This window comes from Stegastes partitus, unplaced genomic scaffold (assembly GCF_000690725.1).
Source record: "Stegastes partitus isolate 25-593 unplaced genomic scaffold, Stegastes_partitus-1.0.2 Scaffold235, whole genome shotgun sequence".
NCBI classification, from domain to species: Eukaryota; Metazoa; Chordata; class Actinopteri; family Pomacentridae; genus Stegastes; species Stegastes partitus.
The window spans coordinates 448,501-472,392 of record NW_007577966.1 but is presented as its reverse complement, the minus strand read 5'-3'; the positions used below and the strand labels follow the sequence as shown (position 1 = coordinate 472,392).

Sequence of the window (23,892 nt, the reverse complement as noted above, 5' to 3'; positions counted from 1 at the left end):
GTCTGTCAGAAAGTCCATGATCCAGTTGCAGATGTTGTGGAAGAGACCCAGGTCCCCCAGCTTGCTCACCAATCTGCTTTTGATGATGGTATTGAAAACTGAGCTGAAGTGCAGGAAGAGCAGCCTGGCATAGCTCCCTTGCTGTTCCACATGTAACAGCATGGTATGCAGAGCGGTGGCGATGGCATTCTCCATAGACGAGTTGGCTCTATAGGCAAACTGGTGGGGGTCGAGTGTGAGTGGCAGGCATGAAGTGATGTGACTCCGAACCAGTTTCTTAAAGCACTTGATAATGGTGGGGGTTAGTGCCACTGGCCGGTAGTCGTTGAGACTGCTGATATTGTTCTTTTTTGGCAGAGGGACGATGGTGGAGGACTTTAAGCAGGGTGGGATGGAGCACTGGGTGAGGGACTGATTAAAGATGCTGGTAAAAATCCCAGTTCGCTGGTCAGCGCAGTCCCTCAGCACCTTCTCTGTCACACCGCCAGGTCCTGCAGCATTCCGGGGGTTCACTGCCCTCAGGATTCTGCTCACTTCCTGTACCTGCTCAGTGAAGGTCTGGCTCTGGAGGGATGTCAACTGCAGAGTGGGTCCCACTGGTGGTTAAGCTCCTCTGCCAGTGAGGCATCCCCGAGGATTGCAGTGGTGTTGCTGGATCTGAAATTGGTGATGTGCTGGACCCCTTGCCACATCTGCTGGCTGTTGGCCTGTATGTGTGCATGCATGTGGTTTTTTTTGTCTGTTAACAGTCTAGAGGAAGTATCACCAAATGCGGACCTCTCTCCGGATCCGAGACCGATCTCGGATAAATTTACAAGAATAGATTTTCCTGGAGCATTTATTCCAATGCTATAGACAGCAGGCACTGCTACTCCAGTTAATATGGCAATCGCTCCACTCAGTCGAGCCAATCAAATTGATTGGTAACCCTGCACGGCCAGCGTGCCGCCACAGCTTGCTGCCGCTGCCACTTTGCGCTTGCTTATACAGCAGAGCAGAGAGGAAGAGACAGTGATGACAGCATGGCTTGCTCCAAAAGAAGGAAGGTTGATGAGGAAAACCGCTGCTTTGAAATTGAGTGGACGGAGAAATGTCTGTTCATTCTTCCATCAGGCAGTTCACAACCAGTGTGCCTCATACACTCAGAAAACGTGGCATTAATTAAAAGTGGCAACGTGAAGCACCACTATGAAACAAAGCACAGCTCTTTTGAGCAAAGTTATCCCCTGAAGTCCGAGCTTAGGGCATGCAAAATAACCGAGCTGCAAGCCCTGTATGACAGATCTATCCGACTCATCATGCACATTTACAGCCCAGCAACGTGCAAACAAAGTCTTTTATTTGTTTTCTGAGGATGTTGACTTTTTTACTTGAAGTGGAGGCCTTCAGTTCTTTAGGCTGGGATGTCTTTAATTTAGGAGATAAAAGGGTTATTCAGCTCTGTTTGCACTTTTTAAATGTACTTTATTCTGAGGGTTTTTTTCTCTAATCTGAAATAAAGGCCTCAAATTTTTTTGCCTGGGACTACTTATATATATGTGGTAAAAGAGCTAACTTTGCACTTAGTTGAACATATCCTGCACTGAAAATTGACAATGAGTATTGTCGAAACCATGAAAATGTGGTTATAGGGGAAGGCTATTAGACACAAACTGGACTTCGGTTCGGAACTTTTACTTGAGGTAAATTTTAATAACTGGACCTCAGTGACTTTTAATTGAATACGCCTGGTCTAGAGTTTTACAGGAGAGGAGTTTGAACCTGATACTTCAGCTATGACCTTGGTATGGTCCCTTCTCGAAGTGATTAGATTTTGAGATTAATGCATATATTGGAGACCGCTACAGAGGTCAAAGGTCGCATTTCCCCAAAACAGCTCTGTGTGACTGAAAATGCACAAAAAGACACAAGTTTAGTATACTACCTTAGGAAGACATTCAAGGCCTTACTGAGGGCTCTCTGGTATTTCTTATTAGATTTTTTCCTCAAACTGTGGAACTTCTTGGGTTTGTTATTTAAAACACACAGCCTTTAATATAGAAAGGCCGAATGTTGTTTTTAAAATGGAGTTTTTGGCCCAAGTTTCTCATCTTTCTTTTTACACCTTCCTTTCTCTCCTTCTCTCTCCAGCAGGGTTCCTCCAGATTTGGATCAGAAGGTTTTCATGTCTACAGAGTTTTCCAGGTGAGACAGTTCTCAATTTAATAAAGATGCAGTCCAATAGTTCCAATTGGAGCAATAGTTCCAGTGTGACAAGGGTTTTTTTTTTTCTTCCAAGACCGAAGCCTTTTATTTGGGTTTTTGGTGGAGTATTCCTTTAAGTGTATATGTTCTGATAATTTAAACCTTACTCCTCACTATCATTTGCAGTTGCAGACATGTCACATTCATACACAACAGGTGTAAGAAATTAATGCTAATCAAAAACAAATGATCTTCCCTCTTGTCCTTGTTACCCTTTTTATTTTATTCCCTCACCTCTTTTCATCCTCTCCCCCCTCTTTGTCGTCATTTTCTAGGTGTCTTTCTCTGGAATGTCCTGTCAAGGTGGCCTGAAGGGGTACAACCCCGAAACACAGACTACCAGCACTAGCACTCCCACTGCTGAGAGACGGCAGAGACATCTACAGATGGGCACATCCTTATGTAGAGACCTCTGTACAGCTTGAGAAAGAGAACCAACCAAGCAGCAGAGGCTGAACTTTGGACCTGATAGCGAGCCCAACTGGTCCTGAGAAAGAAATTACTTGTGTTGGTGTTAAATGTTATTGAACCAACGTCCATTTCTTATTTTACAATCTCCTGATAATTGGCTTTCTGTCCATTAAATAATCATCTATCCTTCCCTTCCTCCCATCTTTCTTTCAATTAGCTGAAAGTGTTTTTGCACTGAAGAGCTAGAAGTAGACAGTAGGTAATGGATTATGCCGGCCATGGTGACCTAGTGTAAATGGCTATTCTTCAGCACAGCTCAGTGCCAGTATCAGCTGCTCAATCTTCCTCCTCCACTCCCCTCTCCTCTCACCCTAACTCCACCTCTCTGCTCTCCTGCCCTGTTCATTGGTGCTGCTTGCTGACCAGTCCTGCCTCTACCCTCCAACACCATGGTGGGTGCAGGCTTAGGTGTTTGGAAGCTAATGCGAGGTATCCGCCAGCTGGAGCTTCACCGCCTCATACTGGCACTTATCATCTTCTGTTTGCTGTCCATGGCCTTCCTAGCTTACTACGTCTCCAACAGCCCCAAAATCAAGGAGGCCCCTCCTTTACCCTTCAGTGACTGTGGTGGAGGGGGAGGAGTGTCACCAGGAATGAGTACTGGGGCTGCTGGTAAAGGGCCAGGTGGCCAGAGGGCACCTCTTTTCCTTCCCCCACGACAGGGACGACTGAGACACGTGAAGGCCATGGACAATTCCAGAACAGAGCCTGTGATTCTAGTGTTTGTAGAGAGTATCTACTCTCAGCTGGGCCAGGAGATTGTAGCCATATTAGAGTCAAGTCGCTTCCACTACCGGACAGAGATCGCTCCTGGTAAAGGTGATATGCCCACACTGACAGAGCGTAACCGTGGACGCTACACATTAATCATTTATGAAAATGTGTTAAAATATGTCAATTTGGATGCATGGAACCGTGACTTACTGGACAAGTACTGTGCTGAGTATGGAGTGGGCGTCATTGGCTTCTTCAAAGCTAATGAAAACTCTCTGCTCAGCGCACAACTCAAAGGATTCCCCCTCTTTCTACACTCACACCTGGGACTCAGGGACTATCGCATCAACCCCAATGCTCCTCTACTCTACATCACCAAGCCCAACCAAGTGGAGCAGGGCTCTTTACCAGGGGATGATTGGACAATTTTCCAATCTAACCACTCTACCTATGAACCAGTGCTTCTGGCCAGCACAAAGTCCTCTGAGGTACTGGTACATTTTGGACCCAGCCCTCTACGGGCACTTCATTCCACAGTGGTCCAGGACTTGGGACTTCATGATGGCATTCAAAGAGTTCTCTTTGGAAATAATCTCAACTATTGGCTTCACAAACTGGTGTTTGTAGATGCCATCGCCTACCTGACAGGAAAGAGATTGTGTTTGTCCTTAGACCGTCATATTCTGGTGGACGTGGATGATATATTTGTTGGCAAAGAGGGAACCCGCATGAAGGTGTCTGATGTGGAGGTAGGTGAGCTTTGTCAGCCGTAGTTACACAAGAGACCACAAATGATCAGAGGTAAACTTAAGTGTCCTTGTTTTTTTGTTTTTTTTTTACTTTATAGTTCCAGCTTATTGTTCAGCTGTCTAATCCACAACTCTGCTCATTGCAATGTCTTTGTTTGCAACAAGCACTTATGTTTGCTGCAAAATCTATAAAAGCCACTGTACACTGTTGACGTGCTACGCAGCCGGCAGCAGACAGACACAGAGATAGTTAAGTTGTTTTTTGGCCTCTGGTCCGAGTCATTTAATATTCAGTGTCTGAATCCCAAGTCCCAATTCTATACCATGTTCTTAGATAGTTAAAGTTAAAATCCGTCCAGTGCATATGCTTGACAACTGAATAGCTCTGCTATTAAGAAAAAACTGCATTTTTGCATTTAAACTGTTCCTTAATGTTACATTGCCTATAAAAGTAATTCTCCTTTGTAAGGTTTTAACTTGTATTGCTTTTCCACACTGAATCATGGTCAGTTTAATTTGGCTTTTTTAACAGCATATCAAATAGACTCTTTCATGTCAATATGAAAACTGATTTTTGCAAAGTAATGTCAATTGATTAGCTATTATAAATATAAAATGTTAAAGTGATTGCCAAAGTGTTCCCCTTTAAAGTGACTCACCTAATTCAACATAGGTGCAGTTAATTGGTGCTAGAGGTCACACAATTAGTAAAATGGACAATGTATGAAAAGTAGTATCAAGAGTGTGGCATACACTGTGGTTCCAAAAGACAGCAAAAACCTTATTTTCTACATGCATTTCAGAACCTATGGTCAGAACCTGTATTGCAGATTCGCTGTAGTACCTGGATTCATACGTCTTACAGTTTAACACTGTATCCACCCAAGTAGGCGGTCCCAAAAACTACAGGCACTTCTGTGGTGGCACGCAGTAATTGTGGGAGTTTAATTAGCAACAGGCACCATGACAGAGACTTCTGTGACACTTAATGTCCCCCGGCAAGAGCAGGTGTATTTATTTTACTGGGTCCCAACACAAACTGTATGGCAGCAGATAAACATCAAGGAATTGGTCTAAATTGATGCTGATACTGATTACTTGTAGCTTTGAATTTGTTGAGTTTCTCTGTTCACCATTTATGTCTTCACATTACTATGTGAAGTGCCATGAGATGCCATGTTGTAAATTGGTGCTACAAAAATTACGTTTGGTTAAATGATACAGTGCCATGATCTACCATGATCCCAACCCGTAAAATTGTTTTGTTACATCCCTAATAATCACCTGCAGGAGCTGGTATAGACCAAAAACTGAGCTCCATACTGATCTCCAAAATGATTATATAATACAGAGCAATTAAAACATGTTCTTCTGTAAAATAACAGGTTGTCACCACCTAAATACATACATATATATATATATATATATATATATATATATATATATATATATGTTTATTTATTTCCATTCAGCATTGTAAAGTGTTTTATTGTAAAATATTTTGAAGATGTCAAGCATTGCCACGTGTGACTGTTTCCTAGTTGGATCAGAGCAGCAAAGGTCAATCCTTTTCTTAAATACATATGAAATAAAACTGTAATGTTGGTACTTAATAATTGTGAACTTGAGGTGGAGCACACTGTTTTATTATACAAACCCACAATGTTTCAACATTACTGTGTCTTTATCAGAGTCAATGGTGTGTTTGTCGTCTTTTTACAGGCATTGCTCAACACTCAAAACAAGTTGAGAGCACTGGTCCCTAATTTCACATTCAACCTGGGATTTTCTGGAAAATTCTATCACACAGGTATGAAGCAGCTGATATAAGGGCATCAGCACAGTTTGTTGGTTGAACTATTCTTTTATGCTACAGCTTTAGAGGTTTGGATCTGTAGAGGGGAAAGTGTCAAAGCATAGACAACTGTTGTGTCATCATCTCTGCTTTAATCATTAACACTCCAGTCTGTCATGGGAGGCTGAAAAACTAGGATTGTAAGAGTACTATGTTTTTTTTTGTTTGTGTCAGTCAGGCAGTCAGTGGAAGGCCTTGTTCATACACAGTTCTAAATGTTCCCATACAGTCAGGGGTTGGGAGCCTTGCTCAGTGGCAAGCCTCTTAACTAATTCCCTCTGTTTGTATGTGCATGCATACTTGTTTTCAGGCACTGATGAAGAGGATCAGGGAGATGACATGCTGCTGCAACACAGGATGGACTTCTGGTGGTTTCCTCACATGTGGAGCCATATGCAGCCTCACCTCTTTCACAATGTCAGTGTACTGGCTGAGCAGATGAGGCTCAACAAGATCTTTGCTCAGGTTTGCAGTATTGTTACACTACATAATGCTTTAAAGAGTAATTGTTTGTAGAGACAGCGCTGACAAAATGAAAGTCTTTGTGTTTTTCTGCAGTATGCACGTACATACCAGTGGTATAATCTGTGAGACCCTCTCACTTTATGGAAGCTTGTTGTATTGTAGATTTACTTTTAAATGGATAAAATTGCCATCTTCTGACAGCTTTCAATTAATCACCCATTCTAAGAAAGTTACAAAAAAAAATTTTTTTGTTTTTTTTTGTTTTTTTTAAATCTAATTATTATAAATCAATACCCTTTGCTGTTACCTGACCATCTTCAATTTGACAGATTTTTTTTGAAGTGTTGAATATTAATTAAGTTGACCATGTGTAAATTCTAGGCTCACATCAGGGTAACGTTAAAGAGCCATGTCCGTTTTTGGTCAAAAATGTCAATGGTTCCATCTACTACAATATCCATCCATCCATTATCTATACACCGCTTAATCCTCACTAGGGTCGCGGGGGGGCTGGAGCCTATCCCAGCCGACTTAGGGCGAAGGCAGGGGACACCCTGGACAGGTCTCTACCACAATTTTCAAATGCAAAAAAACATAATTTATGTTTCTGACTGGCACCATACATTTTTAAAGCTCTTGTTGGTGCCATCCATTATATATATATATATACACCGCTTAATCCTCACTAGGGTCGCGGGAGGCTGGGAGTCTATCCCAGCGGACTCAGGGTGAAGGCAGGTTCACCTGGACAGGTAACCAGTCTATCGCAGGGCCGCACTTAGAGACAGACAACCAAGCACACTCACATTCACACCTACGAACAATTTAGAATCACCACTTAATGTCAAAATGTTTTTGGACCTTGTGGGAGGAAGCCGGAGAACCCGGAGAGAACCCACGCTGCACCTGGAGAACATGCAAACTCCATGCAGAAAAATCCCAGACGTCCTCACCGGGATGCGAACCGGCAACCTTCTTGCTGTGAGGCAATGGTGCTAGCCACCTAGCCACCTTGCAGCCCGATTTGTTACATGTAAAGTAAAATATTTCCAGCCTTTTTTGTTTTAATTTGAATCATTGTCATATAGCTCATGAAAATCAGAAATCTTGTTTCTCAAAATTTTAGAACACTTAATTAAATCAATCAAAAAAAGGATTTACAAAATGGAAGTGTTCAACTTCTGACAAGTACATTTACATCAGTTAGGGCTCCTTTACGATGGACTACTGCATCAGCATGATATGAAGGTCATCAGCCTGATCTCCTGAGGTGTTACTGAAGCCCTGCTCGCCTTGATAGCAGCCTTCAGCTCCACTGTATTTTGGTGTCAGCTGCCCAATCAACTGCAGTAACATCATGGTCAGCTAACCATGGCACCCTAAATTATCATACTTTTCCTGCCACACGTTCCCCTTCCAATCAGTTTTTCATTGTCATACTTTAATATAGCAGCCTTTTCAGCAGTGACCTTCTGTGGTCCGTCCTCCTTGTGGAGGGAGTCAGTGATCTTCTTCTGGACAACTTCCAACTCAGCAGACTTTTCAGTGATTGTAGTTCCATATACTGAAGTAGACAGAGGTACCCTGCATTTATACTATATAAAATTATTTTACTCAAACTGAAAGTCAAATGTTCTATTTATTTGAGATACTGAATACCCAATTTTCATGAACTATAACCCATAATTATCACAATGAAAACAAAAAGGCCACATTCATGGCCACCTTAGAATCCACACTGGGGGCCACGTACACAGCTGAGATGACAACAACAGTAAATTCCCTGGGTAGGTAGAATGGTCTGCAGGTCAAAAGCTCGATATCTGGAGTGCAATGACTTGATACAATCTTGGCATTTTTGCACCACTTGTTGATGTAAATACAGAGTCCACCACCTCGAGATTTACCACTGAGTGCGCTGCTCCTGTCAGCTTCTATTTAAGATTATATTTCTCTACAGAGGCAAATAAGACACTTAAGTAGATTTTCTGAGAATGCAGATGACATTTTCCCAGAGTTGGAGGTGCTTTTATACGTGCTGATCTGCTCTCTGGAACTGAGTGCATAAGTTACCATTGTGATGTACCCTGGTAAGAAGTAACATCCATCATAGTACCAAAAAATCCACAAGTAAACCTAATGTTACTATGATAATCCCAAATCCTGCTTCATAGTACAGGCCTCTGGTGTGCAAAGCTTGCCTCCTTGCTCTTTTCCTCCTGACCACAGCTTTCTCTTTCTTCTTGCTTGTCTCCCTGCTGCCTCTTCATGTGTCCATATTCTGACCTCTCTCCACACTTTCTTCTTTCCAGGAGCATGGCATCCCAACAGATATGGGCTATGCAGTAGCTCCGCACCACTCTGGGGTTTACCCAGTTCACACCCAACTCTATGATGCTTGGAAGTCTGTGTGGGGAATCAAGGTGACCAGCACTGAGGAATACCCCCATCTGAGGCCAGCTCGATACCGCCGTGGCTTTATCCACAATGGGATCCAGGTCAGTCATCTGTCCTTGATCAGTACTTAGCATCAGCAGTATATCACATATGCATCAGTATTACATCTAAAATAATAGTACTTCCAGCTAAAAACAGAGACTTGCACATTCAGAACCATGGTGCATAGTCACTGGGGCACAGTGTATTACAGAGCTAGAAAAGTCCTTTTTGTAGAAGGAAAGAAACTGGTCTTGCAACATGATATTTTATGAGACAAAGACATTTTAGTGAGCAGGGACAGTTATGATTTTTACCTTTTGTTGCACTGTGGGGATAAACCGCAAGTACAATGTGCAACAGTGCAGGCATTTCTAGCTGATAGTCAGTTAGAGGGTCATGAATATAACATTTAGATTCTCTACTTAAACCCAAACAAACACCACTTAATGAAGGATTTTCTTGTGTGTTTCAGGTGTTGCCCAGGCAGACGTGTGGTCTGTTTACCCATACAATTTTCTATAATGAATACCCAGGAGGTTCAAAGGAACTAGACAAGAGCATCAGAGGAGGAGAACTCTTCCTCACTGTCCTCCTCAACCCTGTAAGAAAACCAATTTTATGCACACAAAATAAAGACATGTAGAACAACTTGGATTTACTCAGCTTGAGACATGAATGCAATAAGCTGAGGAGACTTGACCTGGTGGCATATTCATTTTAAAATGCAAAACTGTGTGTAGCTGTGCATTTTGAAGCTCTGATTTAGTCATGAATAATTGTTATTATAACCAGGACACATGCAACATTTCATTTTAATAGGAATTTTCCTAAACGCATAAACCAGTAGCTATAGTTTGTCTTGTTTAGGAAATGTGGCCTACTTTCCCTCCCTGCAACCATCAAAATGAACCTGATACACAAATCTCTTTTTTGTATGGTATTTCTTGCTTTTTTTGTTACAGAACTCCTCTGTTTCATCACATATTTAAGATTGTTTGTATGTATTGTGTAAGATACAGCAGCTACTTTCAAACTGAGCTGTAGTATTATGTTAGTGAATATTCCTGAGGTGTGCCGAGCACAGTGGGTTCTGGTGAAACTTTTCACTGTGTCTGGGCTCCATCAATAGAAAACAGATACAAGTCAAAGCACTTCCAAAGCCTGCCACTGACCACTTCAATTACAACTCAGTTAATGATGAATTTTAAAGGTGTGAATGGCAGAGACTCTCCTCGTACATTCTATTCTCACACCAAATAAGCCACTTGTCTTCCTGGCACATGCCTGCAGGTGGGGAAAGCAAGAATTGTCCTTAAGCTACCTGTCATCTGTAACTAGCAGGTCATCCATCCTGTAAACACTGCACCTGTAACTTGTAATTAACTGAACAGTTGCACCCTTTTCTTTTTTAGTTCTCCTTGAACTATTTGACATACAGATATTAGACTAGAAATTTACAAATGCTTTAATCCATGACATGCAACTAAATGTAAAATGTCCTGTTTCCAGTTCTCGAAAGCATTGAATTGTATATTTTATAATATCCCGTCGTATTTGGAGTTTGTTTCGTATCTCTTTTGTATGTATTTTATAATGTAATGATGCACTGGTTTAGATCTGTCACTGTTTCTTTGTTATTCAGGTCAGATGCTGATCATTTCTCAGTTAAAACCAATCATATGTATCCTGCTATGACTATCTGAAAAGCAACGCTGCTGTCTGTTCAATTATAGTTGTTAGTAGGTCGATTTAACCACTGTTGATCAGCACCTCGCTAATTTTGACTCAGCTGCACTCCTGCTGGTTTGAGTTTATGAACTTGTTGTTCAACAAACAGCTCCAGATAAATTAAACTAAAAGTGCATTGTGTCTTTTCCATTCAGGTCAGCATCTTCATGACCCACCTGTCTAACTATGGCAACGACCGACTGGGTCTGTACACCTTTGAGTCTTTGGTGAAGTTTGTTCAGTGTTGGACGAACCTCAGGCTGCAGACATTGCCCCCCATCCAACTTGCTGAGAAATACTTCCAGATCTTCCCTGAGGAGAGAGATCCACTCTGGCAGGTGGGTATTTATTATTATTGTTGTTGTTGTTGTTGTTGTTGTTGTTGTCAATAATAATTGTATTTACAGATTTTTGCATAAAATGTGTTTTTCAGCAGAATGAAAGTTGTTGGTGTCAAAGTCCACTTTTTTCCCCAAACTTTACATCATAATCAGCAGTTTACTCATTGTAAATCAATTAAGCATTAAACATTATTACATGTAGGAGGACCACTGGAATTAAACCATGTTGTGGAATGAATGTAACACTTGATGTCATTAAAAGGAAAAGCAAACAACATTTTTTTTTCAGAATCCTTGTCATGACAAGAGACACAAAGATATTTGGTCTAAAGAAAAGACCTGTGACAGACTCCCCAAGTTCCTCATCATTGGACCACAAAAAACAGGTACTGCACTATACCTGTACCTTTGTCTTTGTCTTACTCTATATCTGTCTCTTCATTATTATATACGTTTTTACTCAAAGGCACCACAGCGCTTCACTCATTCCTGAGCCTCCACCCAGCAATCACCAGCTCCTTCCCAAGCCCCACCACCTTTGAGGAAATCCAGTTCTTCAGTGGAGCAAACTATGACAATGGGATTGACTGGTAAAGCCAGAACAAACACACGCTGTAGATGGTGGGGGGAGGGGGGCTGAACAGGTGCCTGCAATGGCTTAAGGGGAGACATAAATTCATAGAAAGGGTCACTGTGTAATCAGTGGTCTCTTCCTGCTTGGCTATAAGTTTTTTTTTTTGTTTTTTTTTTTTACTTTTTCAAACTGCAAGTGATGCCAAAGCTATTTCATTGTTCTATAGGACTTTGTAGAGTAGTAGAATTCTCATTATGACTAACACACTAAAGCCTTCTAAAACGATGGAGAAGTGATATTGATAAGCGTATTGACTTATGCATCCACACAGTAAACACGTTTTTGCCAGCTTTCTTTCCTGCTTTGGTTGCAGCAGCTGTGCTGCTTTTAGTCTGTGTTATCTTTTAAAACTCCTCATATTGGTGTAGCATTGTACTTTGTTCTCTTAGCGAGAAATATACACCTCTCGACCTGTCATGTTTGCATTTGGTCATCTGGTGCCAACACTACCCCTTTCTTGCTCATAGCAAGGTTCAAACAACATGGGTTGATAACCAGCTTCATGTTAGATGTAGCGAAGCCAGATAACAAAAAGATATCCTTGTATGTTGAACTTGATTTGTAGTACAAGTCTCATAAATAAACCTGCATGCAGCTGCCAGGGCAGAGATACCCACAGAAGACTACATGAACAACCGATTAACAAAAAAAGAAACATAAAACCAACTTAAAAGAACAGTTTTTAAGTCCTGATGAACCAAGTGCCAGACCTCAGTCAGGTCCAGTGTGTGTGGCAAACGGCTGTTGGTTCACAGAGCCTGGACAGCTTAGTAAAGAAACATGGGCTGTGATGCTGCCAAAGTATTCTCTGCCACACTGCTGCTCAGTGGAGAATACACACATATGCCTTTGCCCGTTTTTACAAAGTTTTAATTAGGATATCTGTTCTTTACTTTGACATCAAACAGTCTGTTGTCCAACTGAATTATGATTACTTAGATATGACACTAAGTTAAAATAAAAAAAAAAAGAAATGGTCCATGGATGTGAATGTTTTTTTATTTGATATATTTCTGTTCTTCTCAGGTATATGGACTTCTTCCCATTCCCTTCCAATGTCAGCACAGACTTCATGTTTGAAAAGAGTGCCAACTACTTTGACACAGAGGCAGCACCTAAAAGAGCTGCTGCCCTGCTACCCAGAGCCAAAATCCTAGCAGTGCTTATCAATCCATCTGATAGGGCTTACTCCTGGTACCAGGTGACAGCCATCACACTCTGCACACACATACACAACTGTGTACTGTCACACTGTACATGCTCCTTATAACAGTTTAAACCTTCTTTACTGTTTTGTGTGTGACAGCATCAGAGGGCCCACCAGGATCCTGCAGCCCTCAACAACACTTTCCATGCTGTGGTGACAGCAGGCCCCTCAGCCCCCAGGGATCTGCTGGCCCTTCAGAGACGTTGCCTTAATCCTGGCACTTATGCTGCTCACCTCGAACGCTGGCTGCAACACTACCAGCCTAGCCAGGTAACACACTCTACAGCTTCGAGCATGCACAACAACAAGTTGACATTCACATTGTGCAAAAGGCCGACTGTACTGTCACAGTCAGTAGCAGGTTTCATTACATTACATATCAAACTAGAAGAGATGAATGGAAGTGCTATAATTTTATTAATGCTTCATTTTACGACACCCACCTTTCAGAGATCTCCCAACACAGTTTCGATTTAGCAAGTCTAATTACACCATTTACCAGGTTAGGTGAAACTGAGAGTGCTCTGGCAACGACGCACACACACAGGACACGCGAGCAGGATGTAGCTCGGTGAAGTTGGTTTTAGGTTGGATTCTTGACCGGCCACTGTGAATCAAGCACCGCTGTCTTGTTGTGTTCCTCTCAGTGTTTGCAGTAAGAGGACGGTGAGCTCAGTGCCAAGCCCTTGGCCCCAGCCACAGTAGTTACACCGAACTTTCATGTCATGTGATCCAGTGATTTCAAATCCAAACCAGATATTATTATTACACTGTACAAATAAAACACTCCCTTTGTTATTGTATTTTAGGACAAGTACAAAATAATGTACTTTGCAATTATATATGTGCGTGTGTGTGTGTGTGTGTGTGAGAGAGTGTTCATATTCTCATGCTCGTTCCTCCTTGAAAGCATTGATTTCTAGACCACTCGATGGGAAGAAAATAAAGAATTGACTGCCCACATGTCGGCCGTGCCTAATTTCTACTTAGGAAAATGACGTCAGACCTCCAGCAACATCATGTAACTCTACTGACCAATAAAACAAATAGACAGAGTACACCTGAGTGAAATACCACAAGCTGTCACCCAGTGGATACGGCAACATTATCCAAACAGAAGTCCAACATACACAGCAAACATATTTGCATCAGGGACAACATCCTTCACAACAACAACCTTGTGAGCAATGTAATAAACATGGAGCAACAACTTCTTTGAGTTATGTTTATATTGGCACCTTTTTTTTTAATGACTATCCCTCTAGTAATGTAGAATCATTACCCAGCAAACATTCAGTTGGCACCTCTATGTGTTTAACCATACGGGCTTATTGATGGCATCGTTTCTGAAGAGCTGAATTCAGTATTCTGTATGTTATTGTCATTATATATCCATTAGTAGTGCATGAGGAGGACTAGCTCGGTCCTAAGAGCTCAAAATATACAATTCACTTTTTAGTTGCATGGCAGCAGTTATAGTTCCTTAAAATATCAACCACCACTGTTGATGTGAGTCACGGATGACACTGACTCTTTCTCTGCATGTGTTCAGCTGCACATTGTGGACGGAGCCCTGCTACGCTCTAACCCGGCACTGGCGATGGAGGGAATCCAGAGATTCCTTGGTGTCACACCCATCTTCAACTACACCCAGGCTCTAATGTTTGTAGCACACTCACATGGGCACATACAACCATACACGTACACACCATTCATCTAGAAAAAACAATGTCATTAAAGGGACAGTTAAATGTTTAGCCTGAAATCACAAAAACAGCATGAAACCAAGCAGTGTTTCCATATAACGCATGTGGAAGGTGTTGGCAGAATTGTAAAATAACATACAATGTGTTTGCAGGTATGATGACAGCAAAGGCTTCTGGTGTCAGCGAGTGGAGGGAGGCCGAGCCAAATGTCTGGGGAAGAGTAAAGGCAGGAGGTACCCAGACATGAGCTCTGAGGTATGGCTACACCTTACACTGTCACTGCCTTCCCTCATTGTCTGGCGTGGTTTATTAAAACTTGTGTCATATTTTGAAAATGTTTCCACCATCAGTTCTATCAGTAGTATTTAACAAATTACACACCAAGTTACAAAGTGAGATTTGAGAGTATAGTGACATCACCAAAAACAGCTTAAATGGACAAGAACCAAGTGATGTAATGATTGAAGGCCATGGTCATCATGCAGGTCTTGGAGAACCTAATCCAAGTTCAGATTAAGCATTGCTCCAGACTAAGAGGCTGCACAGGTGTACCAGCATATAACTGATGTACACAAAATGTATCACCACACCTTTTTTAGTAACCAGTGGCTTTCTGCATTTTGTTGTTGAATATAATGCTGTGACACACTGTGAGCTGTTGGAGGGAATCTCCATTTATGCTGACAAAAACAAATGATAGAAGAGAAGAAAAGTCACCGTGTAATAAACTCCCTGCTCCAGCGCCTATACCACAAGAGAATAACTCAAAAGAGCTGAAAGTGTGAGTGGAAAAACAGTGAGGAGCAGCATGAGCCAGCAGTGGGCTTACTCCTGACTGATCAGCAGAGCATTCATAGCTTCTGGGAGTACTGGCACACTCCTCCCTCATTAAATAGTCAGCTGACCCCAGCACCCCCAACATGCGACCTGACACCTTCCATGGATGTGCCCAGACATGATACTGTTTACTACTGCCACATCAGATGAGCTGGTGTAACACTGTGTGACAACAGAAAACAGCCAGAGCACTGCAAATGCTGGTTGTGCCGAGTTAAAGGTTTGTGTGTGCAGCATCCACATTTTAGAATGTGCCATTTCTTTGCAGCAGCATCCATATGTGAAGCATCATATACTATCATGATGAGAACTCTGTTCTCTCACAATTAGCTTTGTTGGCCAAGCATGCAAACACATACTGGGTTGTTGACTCCTAACTAGTTGACGGGACAGCAGCATGAGGTTATACAGTAGAACCTCTACATAGGAATTTAGTTCGTTCCTGAACTTACGTCGTATGTTAAAATGATCGTATGTTGGATCAAATATTCCCATAAGAATACACTGTAATCCATTGAATTCGTTCCACAGCCTAAAAATCCTACGATAATTCCTTAATAGATACTGTAGATAATTACACATAGCAATAAAACAAATGCATTATATGAGATAGATGCAAAAAGAAATACATTGTGAAGAAATAATCAGTGAAAAAGGGTTTTTATTGTCACTTTACCTTAGAGTAGAGGCGAACGGAGGTGTAGGCTTGGTGCTGCAGGAGGAGGAGGAGACGGTCGGTGAGGAGGTAGAGGTTGCGACTGAGATACACTATGACTATACGTACACTACGTGAACTTTAAAATAACTTAGCTTATTTTTATATATATATATATATGTGTGTGTGTGTATATATATATATATACACACATATATAGTATTTTTTTTCTGTTTTTCTGATTTTCTTTTTTTTTTGTATATATATATATTTATATATATATATATTTTTTTAACTTTTTCTTTTTAATTTACATCTTCAGCCTCTTCACTTTCACTTACTTGAGGCTTGCTTTTCTTTGCTACACTTTCACTTTCTCCCTCACTTTGCGCAGGAGATGCGAGAACTGATGGATGCTGCACACGGCAGCGCGCGCATAGAGATGCGTCGAATCTTTGACGCACGTCGTATGTTGGATATTAACGTCGGATGTTGGATCAAATTTTGGATCGAATTTCTCGTCGTATGTTGGAAAATTCGTATGTTTGAGCAATCGTATGTAGAGGTTCTACTGTACTTGTAGCTGAACTGTGAATTATGCAAAGCTGCTCTGGCTCACATCCACCCAGGGTTGAAGACGAGCGTATTTGGTCTTTAGGGAGGTGCCACAGAAGAGCACCAAATGCGCATCAATCCACTCCCGAAAAGAGTTCCCAGCAAATGCAGTATTTGCTCCTCTTCAGGGAAATGTGATTAAAACTACACTATCCACCTGTATTGGGAAATTACCAAAGTGCTTGAAAATTGAAATGTCTTGAGCTTTTTAAACAAAACTCATTTTCACTAGGACCAGTGGGTTTGGAGGGGAGAGGTTACAGATAGAGTCAGGATGTCAAAAAATATTGGAGGACTTGCATATATTTGGTATGAAGGGATTTGTTGACAAAAAATAACACCAGTCAGAAGCTACCAGAGAAGAAATACTGTCAGCAACACTTGGGAAATGCTGCCATTCAATGATAGATTTTTTTTAATTCATAGAGACAACAGATTGTCATGGCAGTTATTTATACTGTAGTTCTCCAGATCACTCACTTTTTCCAATCTTTTGTATGCTTGTGTGTGTTTGTGTGCGCACAGATGCGTACTTTTCTGGCAGAGTATTACCGTGAGCACAACATGGAGCTGCTGCGTTTGCTGAATCGGTTGGGCCAACCACTGCCGTCCTGGCTCCGCCAAGAACTTCAGAGTACCAGCTGGAGCTGAGGCCACTTGTCCACACACAGGCAAACACTACACAGAACAGCTGGACCGGAGTCTGTGATTGAGCCATTTAGCTCTGGATTAGACTGGACTACCTGATCTGGAATCAACAGCAGCGCACACTGAAAGAGCTACAAGGTTTTAGCTGATCTTACCAGTGCTCCTGTTCCATGGAAAAATGAAGACTGTGCAACATGAGATCTTTGTTAAAATGTTGGTCACTGTTTGAAAAAGATCAATGAATTCCCTCCTCCTGATCTGTTGCCAACCTCTCACAGGCACCGGGCAGCCTGCATGCTGTTGGTCAGTGTGTTGGATGAGGCTCACACTGAATACATTAGCTATGAATCTAGTGGACTGGGTGACTCGCAGGTTTGTGGCATTGAGGACAGGTCAGATAGCCTTAATATGAGGAGAGAAGTTCACAGGGTGAGACTCTGTGGATGTGGAGTGTAAGACTGGATACAGGACAAGCATGCACAAATACAGACACATGCACATCTCGACATTCTCTACAGGTTCGATTGTAAAGCAGTCCAGTTTTAAAACGGGTTGTATATGTGAGTTTGGGGGCAGGAGACGAGCAGAGGAGCCAGCATCCTACAGCAGGCAGCACAGACACGCATCCTCATCCAGTATTTACTGTTAGACATACATCAGCCTGCAGGACCAGCAAGCTATCGGGCTGCTGTGTTCCACTTTATCCTCAGTTTTCCCAGTCACAGTCCCAGTGACACATTTTAAAAATGGATTTAACTCATAATGACAGGTCAATGTGAATATCACGTGCTTAGATTTGGCACATGACTAAAACACAGGTGTGGTCCAAGCTGTGCACGCCACTTAAATCCTGTCAGTGAGCAGTTTTATTATTATACTTTGCTTATTTGCAAAGGTAACGATGGTTTTTGACTGATGACACACTGTTCTCCACTGTAGCTAAGGTCTCCTTGCATTCTCCAGCTTTGTTTTAAACTTGCAATGTCATCGCTTTTAGCCTATATGCCATTGAAAATATATATATATATATACACACACACACACACACACACACACACACACACACACACACCATCTATGTGAATCCAAATGGAGTAAACCACACAAAATACTGTTGAGTAATAGTTGTGCTGTAGACCAGGATTTTTATCTGTTTGAGTTAATACAAATGACATCGTATTGTTTTGAGAGAAGTTTTGGTACCTGGACGCAACATGAAAGTTAAGATTTTACTTGAGCTCTTTATAACATCGTGGGTGTAATCGGCTACATTGAGAATCCAGTGTCGAGGTAAAGCAGCATTGTTTTGTCGTCTGATTTAATGACTCTGGCTGGACACCACTGCCTTTCAACATGTAAGTAGTCATTGTGTATACCAAGCTGATGGGACAAGAGTAATGTTGGAACGTTTTTCAAGAGAATCACGTTTTGTAATGAGGACCATTAAATCAGATAAAAATGGTCCATTGAATCTTTTCTAAAGGGGTATTCTAGTGATTTAGTATTGCACTTCTGCAAAGTTGGAGGAGCCACCAGAGAGAGATTTTATAAAATTGAAGCAGCAGCCTTATTGCCTGGTAAATAGTCACAACTTTTTAAACTTTATGTCTCCAGTTTATAAATCAGGCTTTTTATTTTGTCTGAAAGCTCAGATTGACAGTTGACATTAGGAACAGTATTATTTTGGGGCTATAAAGTGTTTATTTATTTTTGTCATCATTCAAAAATACCATTTAAATAATGATAAATAGTTTGCACTGATCCTGACTGGATGTGGTCATGAGGCAGAGCCCTGGACCACAGCTATCAAACCTACTGCGGGGTTTTAGGGAGTTTTACTGTGAGAGGGCAAAAAGCACCTCAGCCAGGAGGAGTGTTCAGCCTCAGAAAAGAAAAAAACCTGTTTGTCAAGTATCTTCTGAAAGCCAACACACGTTACTCCCTCTCACACTCTTATTAACATCTGAGGATAAAACCCACAAATGTCACAGGACAAGAAAACAGACATCAGAGCCAAAACACAGACCAATCAGAAGCTGCTGTCTTGTTGTTTTCTGTTTGTTTTGTATAATTGTCAAAAGGCCAACACTGTATTATCGCTAATAAACACATAAAGAGGTTGGAATGATCTGGGTTTTTTTGTTTTCCTCGCTCACCCTCATGTCCATGTAGAAAGATTCAACTATAAAGCTTTGCAATTAAAAGCCAAAGCCTCAGTGCTGTCTACAGAAATAGTAATAATATCAAAGTGGCAATGAAAAAGTTTCCATTTCAGTGTCTTATTTATTGTTTTTCACCTGTGGCACCCTTAAGTGACCAAGTGCCTGGGTGAGAATATGTGGAAAAAACAATTTTTGTCAAGATAAGCCACAGTAGAATATGTGGGAGTCGGGATAGACAGCTTAATGTTGAGAGCATTACATCGGTAAATAACAGGGAAGCAACGTTTTATGCTCTACAGCAGAGGCTGAGTCCAGGACACACTACTACAAGCAGAACTGTCGCTGCTGCTGTTTCCCTTCTTAGTTCCAGCTGGTGAAGTGGCTCAGTCCCATTCTGAGCACTAAACCAGAAAGTAAGGAAATGAACACATTCTTGTCACAGCACACAGTGCTTTGAAACAAGGCTCTGCCATATTATTAAAGGCGAATATGAACTTGTTTTTTAGTCAAAGTTTGAGTAGCTGCTCAGCTTAGTGCTCCATGTTTTAGCTACTGTAGTGATCATCCATCTATAACCACAACAGTGAGCAGCCAGGTGCTGTCACTGAGCGATACATCTTGTAGATTTCTTCCTTGAACCCTCTATGCTTGGTCAGTGTACATTTGGTGTAACGGGAGAACAACCACATTTATATGTCAAACATGAAAAAGTCTCAAGACTGAAGATATTCAGCTCACTGAAGAGACACATAGTGTTGAAAAGTCTGCATCAGTGCCCTTGTGCACTTGATAATTTTACCATGGGAAAGTTCAAAGGCCAGTATTCAGCCTTGATTATATTAGAGTTTCCTTCTGAGGACGTGCAGACCAGTGACGTGCGGTCAGGGGAGGCAGGTGAGGCAGAGCCTCACCTGACATCACAGAAAGAAAAAATATGTAATGATAAAATAATTTAAATGGTTATATTTATCCAGTGATTTGTACTATAAAGTTGTTGTTTTTTGGTTTTTTTTCATTTAGTCTTGTCAATTTTGATGATTTTTAAAAATCACTGAATTTTCGAAATTTCCCATTCAAATGCTTGAAAGAAAACCGGTGAGGCAGCAGCAAACTGAGCCTCACCTTGGATTGCGCAATCCCTCACTGCGCTGGCTGCCATGCTGAGGCTGTCACTGCATGGCAGCCAGCGCAGTGAGGGATTGCGCAATCCAAGTGAGGCAGCAGTGAGGTGCTGCTGTCTGGATGTCGCCAATAACATGGTTCAAAAATATTTAATATATGAACTGATTTTCCATAGTTCAGCTGATGTATATAATAATTTAAAGTGTGTTTTGTTTTTGTTGTTTTTTTTTTACCAACTGTGTGTAACATGTTTCATGTCCTGAGCGATCATAAATGGTGAGAAGAGGTTCTAGGTGAGGCAGGCAGTTCTCTTGCCTCATGGCAGGGGGCGCTCTGATCCCAGACATGCTTCTTGTGACTCCGTGGCTGCAGAGTAAGTGACAGCAAGCTAGACTAGGTACGGTATACAGTTAGCAAGTCAAGTGCAGCGAAGGAAGATAAGGAGACTTTTACAAAAAAATAACAAATATTTTTGTCCAGAAGGAGAGGCGCATGGACTTCATTTAAAGGTAAAGGTAAGACCACAATAATTATGTGTAAAGAATGTAGATATGAAACATAACCCGTAAACTGCTGCTAATCAAATGGCAAATATGTGTGTGTAGACTGTGTAGAGTGCATATATTTGTAAATCAGATTCTGATGAAGTCAGAGCCTCACTAGCCATGAACCGCACCGCACGTCACTGGTGCAGACAGACCTTTGTGGATACCAGAGACATCATTTGTTATTATATTGCTAGCTGCTAGTTTGCATAAAAACTATCCCAACAGCTGTGATGGTGCTCAGGACTCAACTGAAGGACAAATGATTGACATGCAGCTTCTCAATCATGTTTCTTTTTAATTCTATGTTTATATCGTTTGCCAGTCAACACACTCAAGCAGCTGAACAGCCTGCTAGCTGATGCATTCTGCCAACTTCCTGGCGTCCAGTGCAGTCTCTCCAAAATCCACTGTAAAGGTTCAAATGTTTCAATGCACTTTAGGGAGTCTGTAAAAAAATGAAAGAAGCCCCACAAGTGCATTGGAGATCAAGGAGGTTCCACTAGGAATGAATGAAGTCTGTGAATGTGGGGATTGGGATTGGACCATGAAGTGTAACCCTCATGTGACAGCTAAATAGCTCCCCTTGTGGTAAGTGTGCCACCAGCTAAATTTTAATGGTTGCTTTTGTTAGATGGTAAGGGTCTTGTAAGTCAGGTCACTGAAGGGTTTTGCAAGTACATCAAAATGACAGTGTCTCCGTCTTCCCTTGCTGTGGGGCTGATTGGTTGGTGCATGATCAGCCTTCATTGCAGCAAAGCCTGAACACAGCAGAGCCTCTAAAACTCGATATTGTCTTTGGAATCAGAGCAACAGACAGCTCTCAGCATACAGCACTTAAGATCGAGTCATAATGAAAGAAACAAATAATGGATCGCTCCTCCAAAATAACTGCACACATGTACTACAAATACACCGAAATAAACTTTAATACGTCCAAGAGACATTATTTGCGAGCAAATTACATTGCACACAAACACACAGCTGCTCCAAGAAAATCTTAGCCTTAATCTGTGCACAGCTGTCCACCACCCCCACCCATCACTCTCTGACTCAGAGAGACGTTTAAAACACTTTTTATATCCCTAAGTACCACACAAATATAATCTTGGTGCAAGTGGGGTCATGAGTATTGTTTCAAAGATAATTTGGAGATAAATGTTTTCTAAATAATACAGCTGGACACTGAAAAAAGCGTGTATTCATTTTGTGTAAACTGCATAGTAAAACATTATAAACAATGTTGAATTAAGGCGGTGGGTAACATGGCATTGAGTTTAAGTGGTTGTATCTGAAAAGCCAGAAAAAGCTGTTATTTAAAAAATAGAACTTTCAGTGTTTGGCTTAAAATTAAATGGTGCTAGAAATCATGTCTAGGTTTTATTCTGGGCCACACTTTGTAGCCAGAAAACAATGCAGTTAATGTTAAAGGTTGTAAATTTGCACTTGAAGAGGACTATTTGTAGCACAGTAATCTCCATAGTCTTTATTTTTATATAGTTCACTTCACAAACATAAGATGTGGCCAGCTGCTGCTTCTGCAAAGCTCTGTGAACTTATTTGTGTACTGTGCAGAACCTGAAATGAAAATGTGTCTACCCGAGGTGTGGCTTGTGTTTAGAATCCACTTCATGTTTGTTTTTGAGGTTCATTTTTTTCCCTCTGAACACTACATGGGTTTTCCTCTAACACCACACCTGGACCACAATGTTAACACTGCACACTCAGTTTCTCACAGAGTAATAGAAAGATTGCCATGAAATCTGTGAGGCATATCCCTGTTCCTCAGCAACATTCTGATTCAAATGACTGCAAGGCTTCGTACTCTAGCACTAGCCTCAGCACAAACTACATTTTTACACCTAATAATGGGTGAGCTGTGGAATATTTGTCCATATGAACATTACTAAGATTAGGTAGACATGGTTTCTGTACCTGACTAGTGTGAATATTAAACAATATTTGGGCAGAAAAATGCTCATGTGGAATCAGTGACCAAAGTCAATTCTGGTTTTTCAACAGATTTTTTTGCACAGATTTTGATGTTAACATGCTTTTAACAGTGGATCCTGTCCAGCACGGTGAACGTGACTTTGTTGATGTTAATGCCTGCTCCGATAACAGAAACAGAGAATCCTGCCTACTCCAGTTGAACACATCAAGGCTGAAACTGTTGGATAAGAGGTGCAAATGGTGTGAGTGACTGACATTTAAGAAGCTCTGGAAACATGGTAATTCATGACCCAGACTCAAGAGAAAACATCCATCCATCCATCCATCCATTATCTATACACCGCTTTATCCTCACTAGGGTCACGGGGGGGCTGAAGCATATCCCAGGGGACACCCTGGACAGGTCGCCAGTCCATCAGACAACCAAGCACACTCACATTCACACCCACGGACAATCTAGAATCACCAATTAACCTCAACGTGTTTTTGGACTTGTGGGAGGAAGTCGGAGAACCCGGAGAGAACCCACGCTGCACGGGGAGAACTCCACACAGAAAGATCCCGGTGCTCCCACCGGGACGTGAACCAGCACCCTTCTTGCTGCGAGGCAACAGTGCTAACCAACTGCGCCACCTTGCAGCCCAAGAGAAAACATTTTAGTTGTAAATGTATACGTCTGGGCCGGTGGTGAGGTGTAGAAAAAAATACGCTCCTCTTTCTACAGCTAAATTTTCTGTGTGGGCTACTGTTCTGTGAGAGGCATCCTGGGAAAAGCGTGAGTGGCAGGTATCCTCTTGGTTGC

At 41.6% G+C, this 23,892-nt stretch overlaps 1 protein-coding gene across 2 annotated transcripts in view; it reads left to right on the top strand.

Moving 5' to 3' along the window:
* The window catches only part of ndst2a (N-deacetylase/N-sulfotransferase (heparan glucosaminyl) 2a), a 34,408-nt gene extending 14,975 nt beyond the window's left edge, over positions 1-19,433 (top strand). The window contains exons 2-15 of one of the 2 annotated variants that reach the window (XM_008281518.1): positions 2,134-2,184; positions 2,520-4,178; positions 5,901-5,988; positions 6,344-6,498; positions 8,811-8,996; positions 9,410-9,538; positions 10,821-11,003; positions 11,296-11,392; positions 11,473-11,596; positions 12,667-12,841; positions 12,947-13,117; positions 14,400-14,509; positions 14,706-14,808; positions 17,186-19,433. In XM_008281518.1, the coding sequence (XP_008279740.1) occupies positions 3,105-4,178; positions 5,901-5,988; positions 6,344-6,498; positions 8,811-8,996; positions 9,410-9,538; positions 10,821-11,003; positions 11,296-11,392; positions 11,473-11,596; positions 12,667-12,841; positions 12,947-13,117; positions 14,400-14,509; positions 14,706-14,808; positions 17,186-17,311 (2,721 nt within the window). In that variant the 5' untranslated portion in view covers positions 2,134-2,184; positions 2,520-3,104 and the 3' untranslated portion in view covers positions 17,312-19,433. Of the gene's footprint in view, positions 1-2,130; positions 2,185-2,519; positions 4,179-5,900; positions 5,989-6,343; positions 6,499-8,810; positions 8,997-9,409; positions 9,539-10,820; positions 11,004-11,295; positions 11,393-11,472; positions 11,597-12,666; positions 12,842-12,946; positions 13,118-14,399; positions 14,510-14,705; positions 14,809-17,185 lie in introns of both variants that reach the window. The other variant, XM_008281517.1, reaches the window with a different exon arrangement.
* Positions 19,434-23,892: the final 4,459 nt, after the last annotated feature.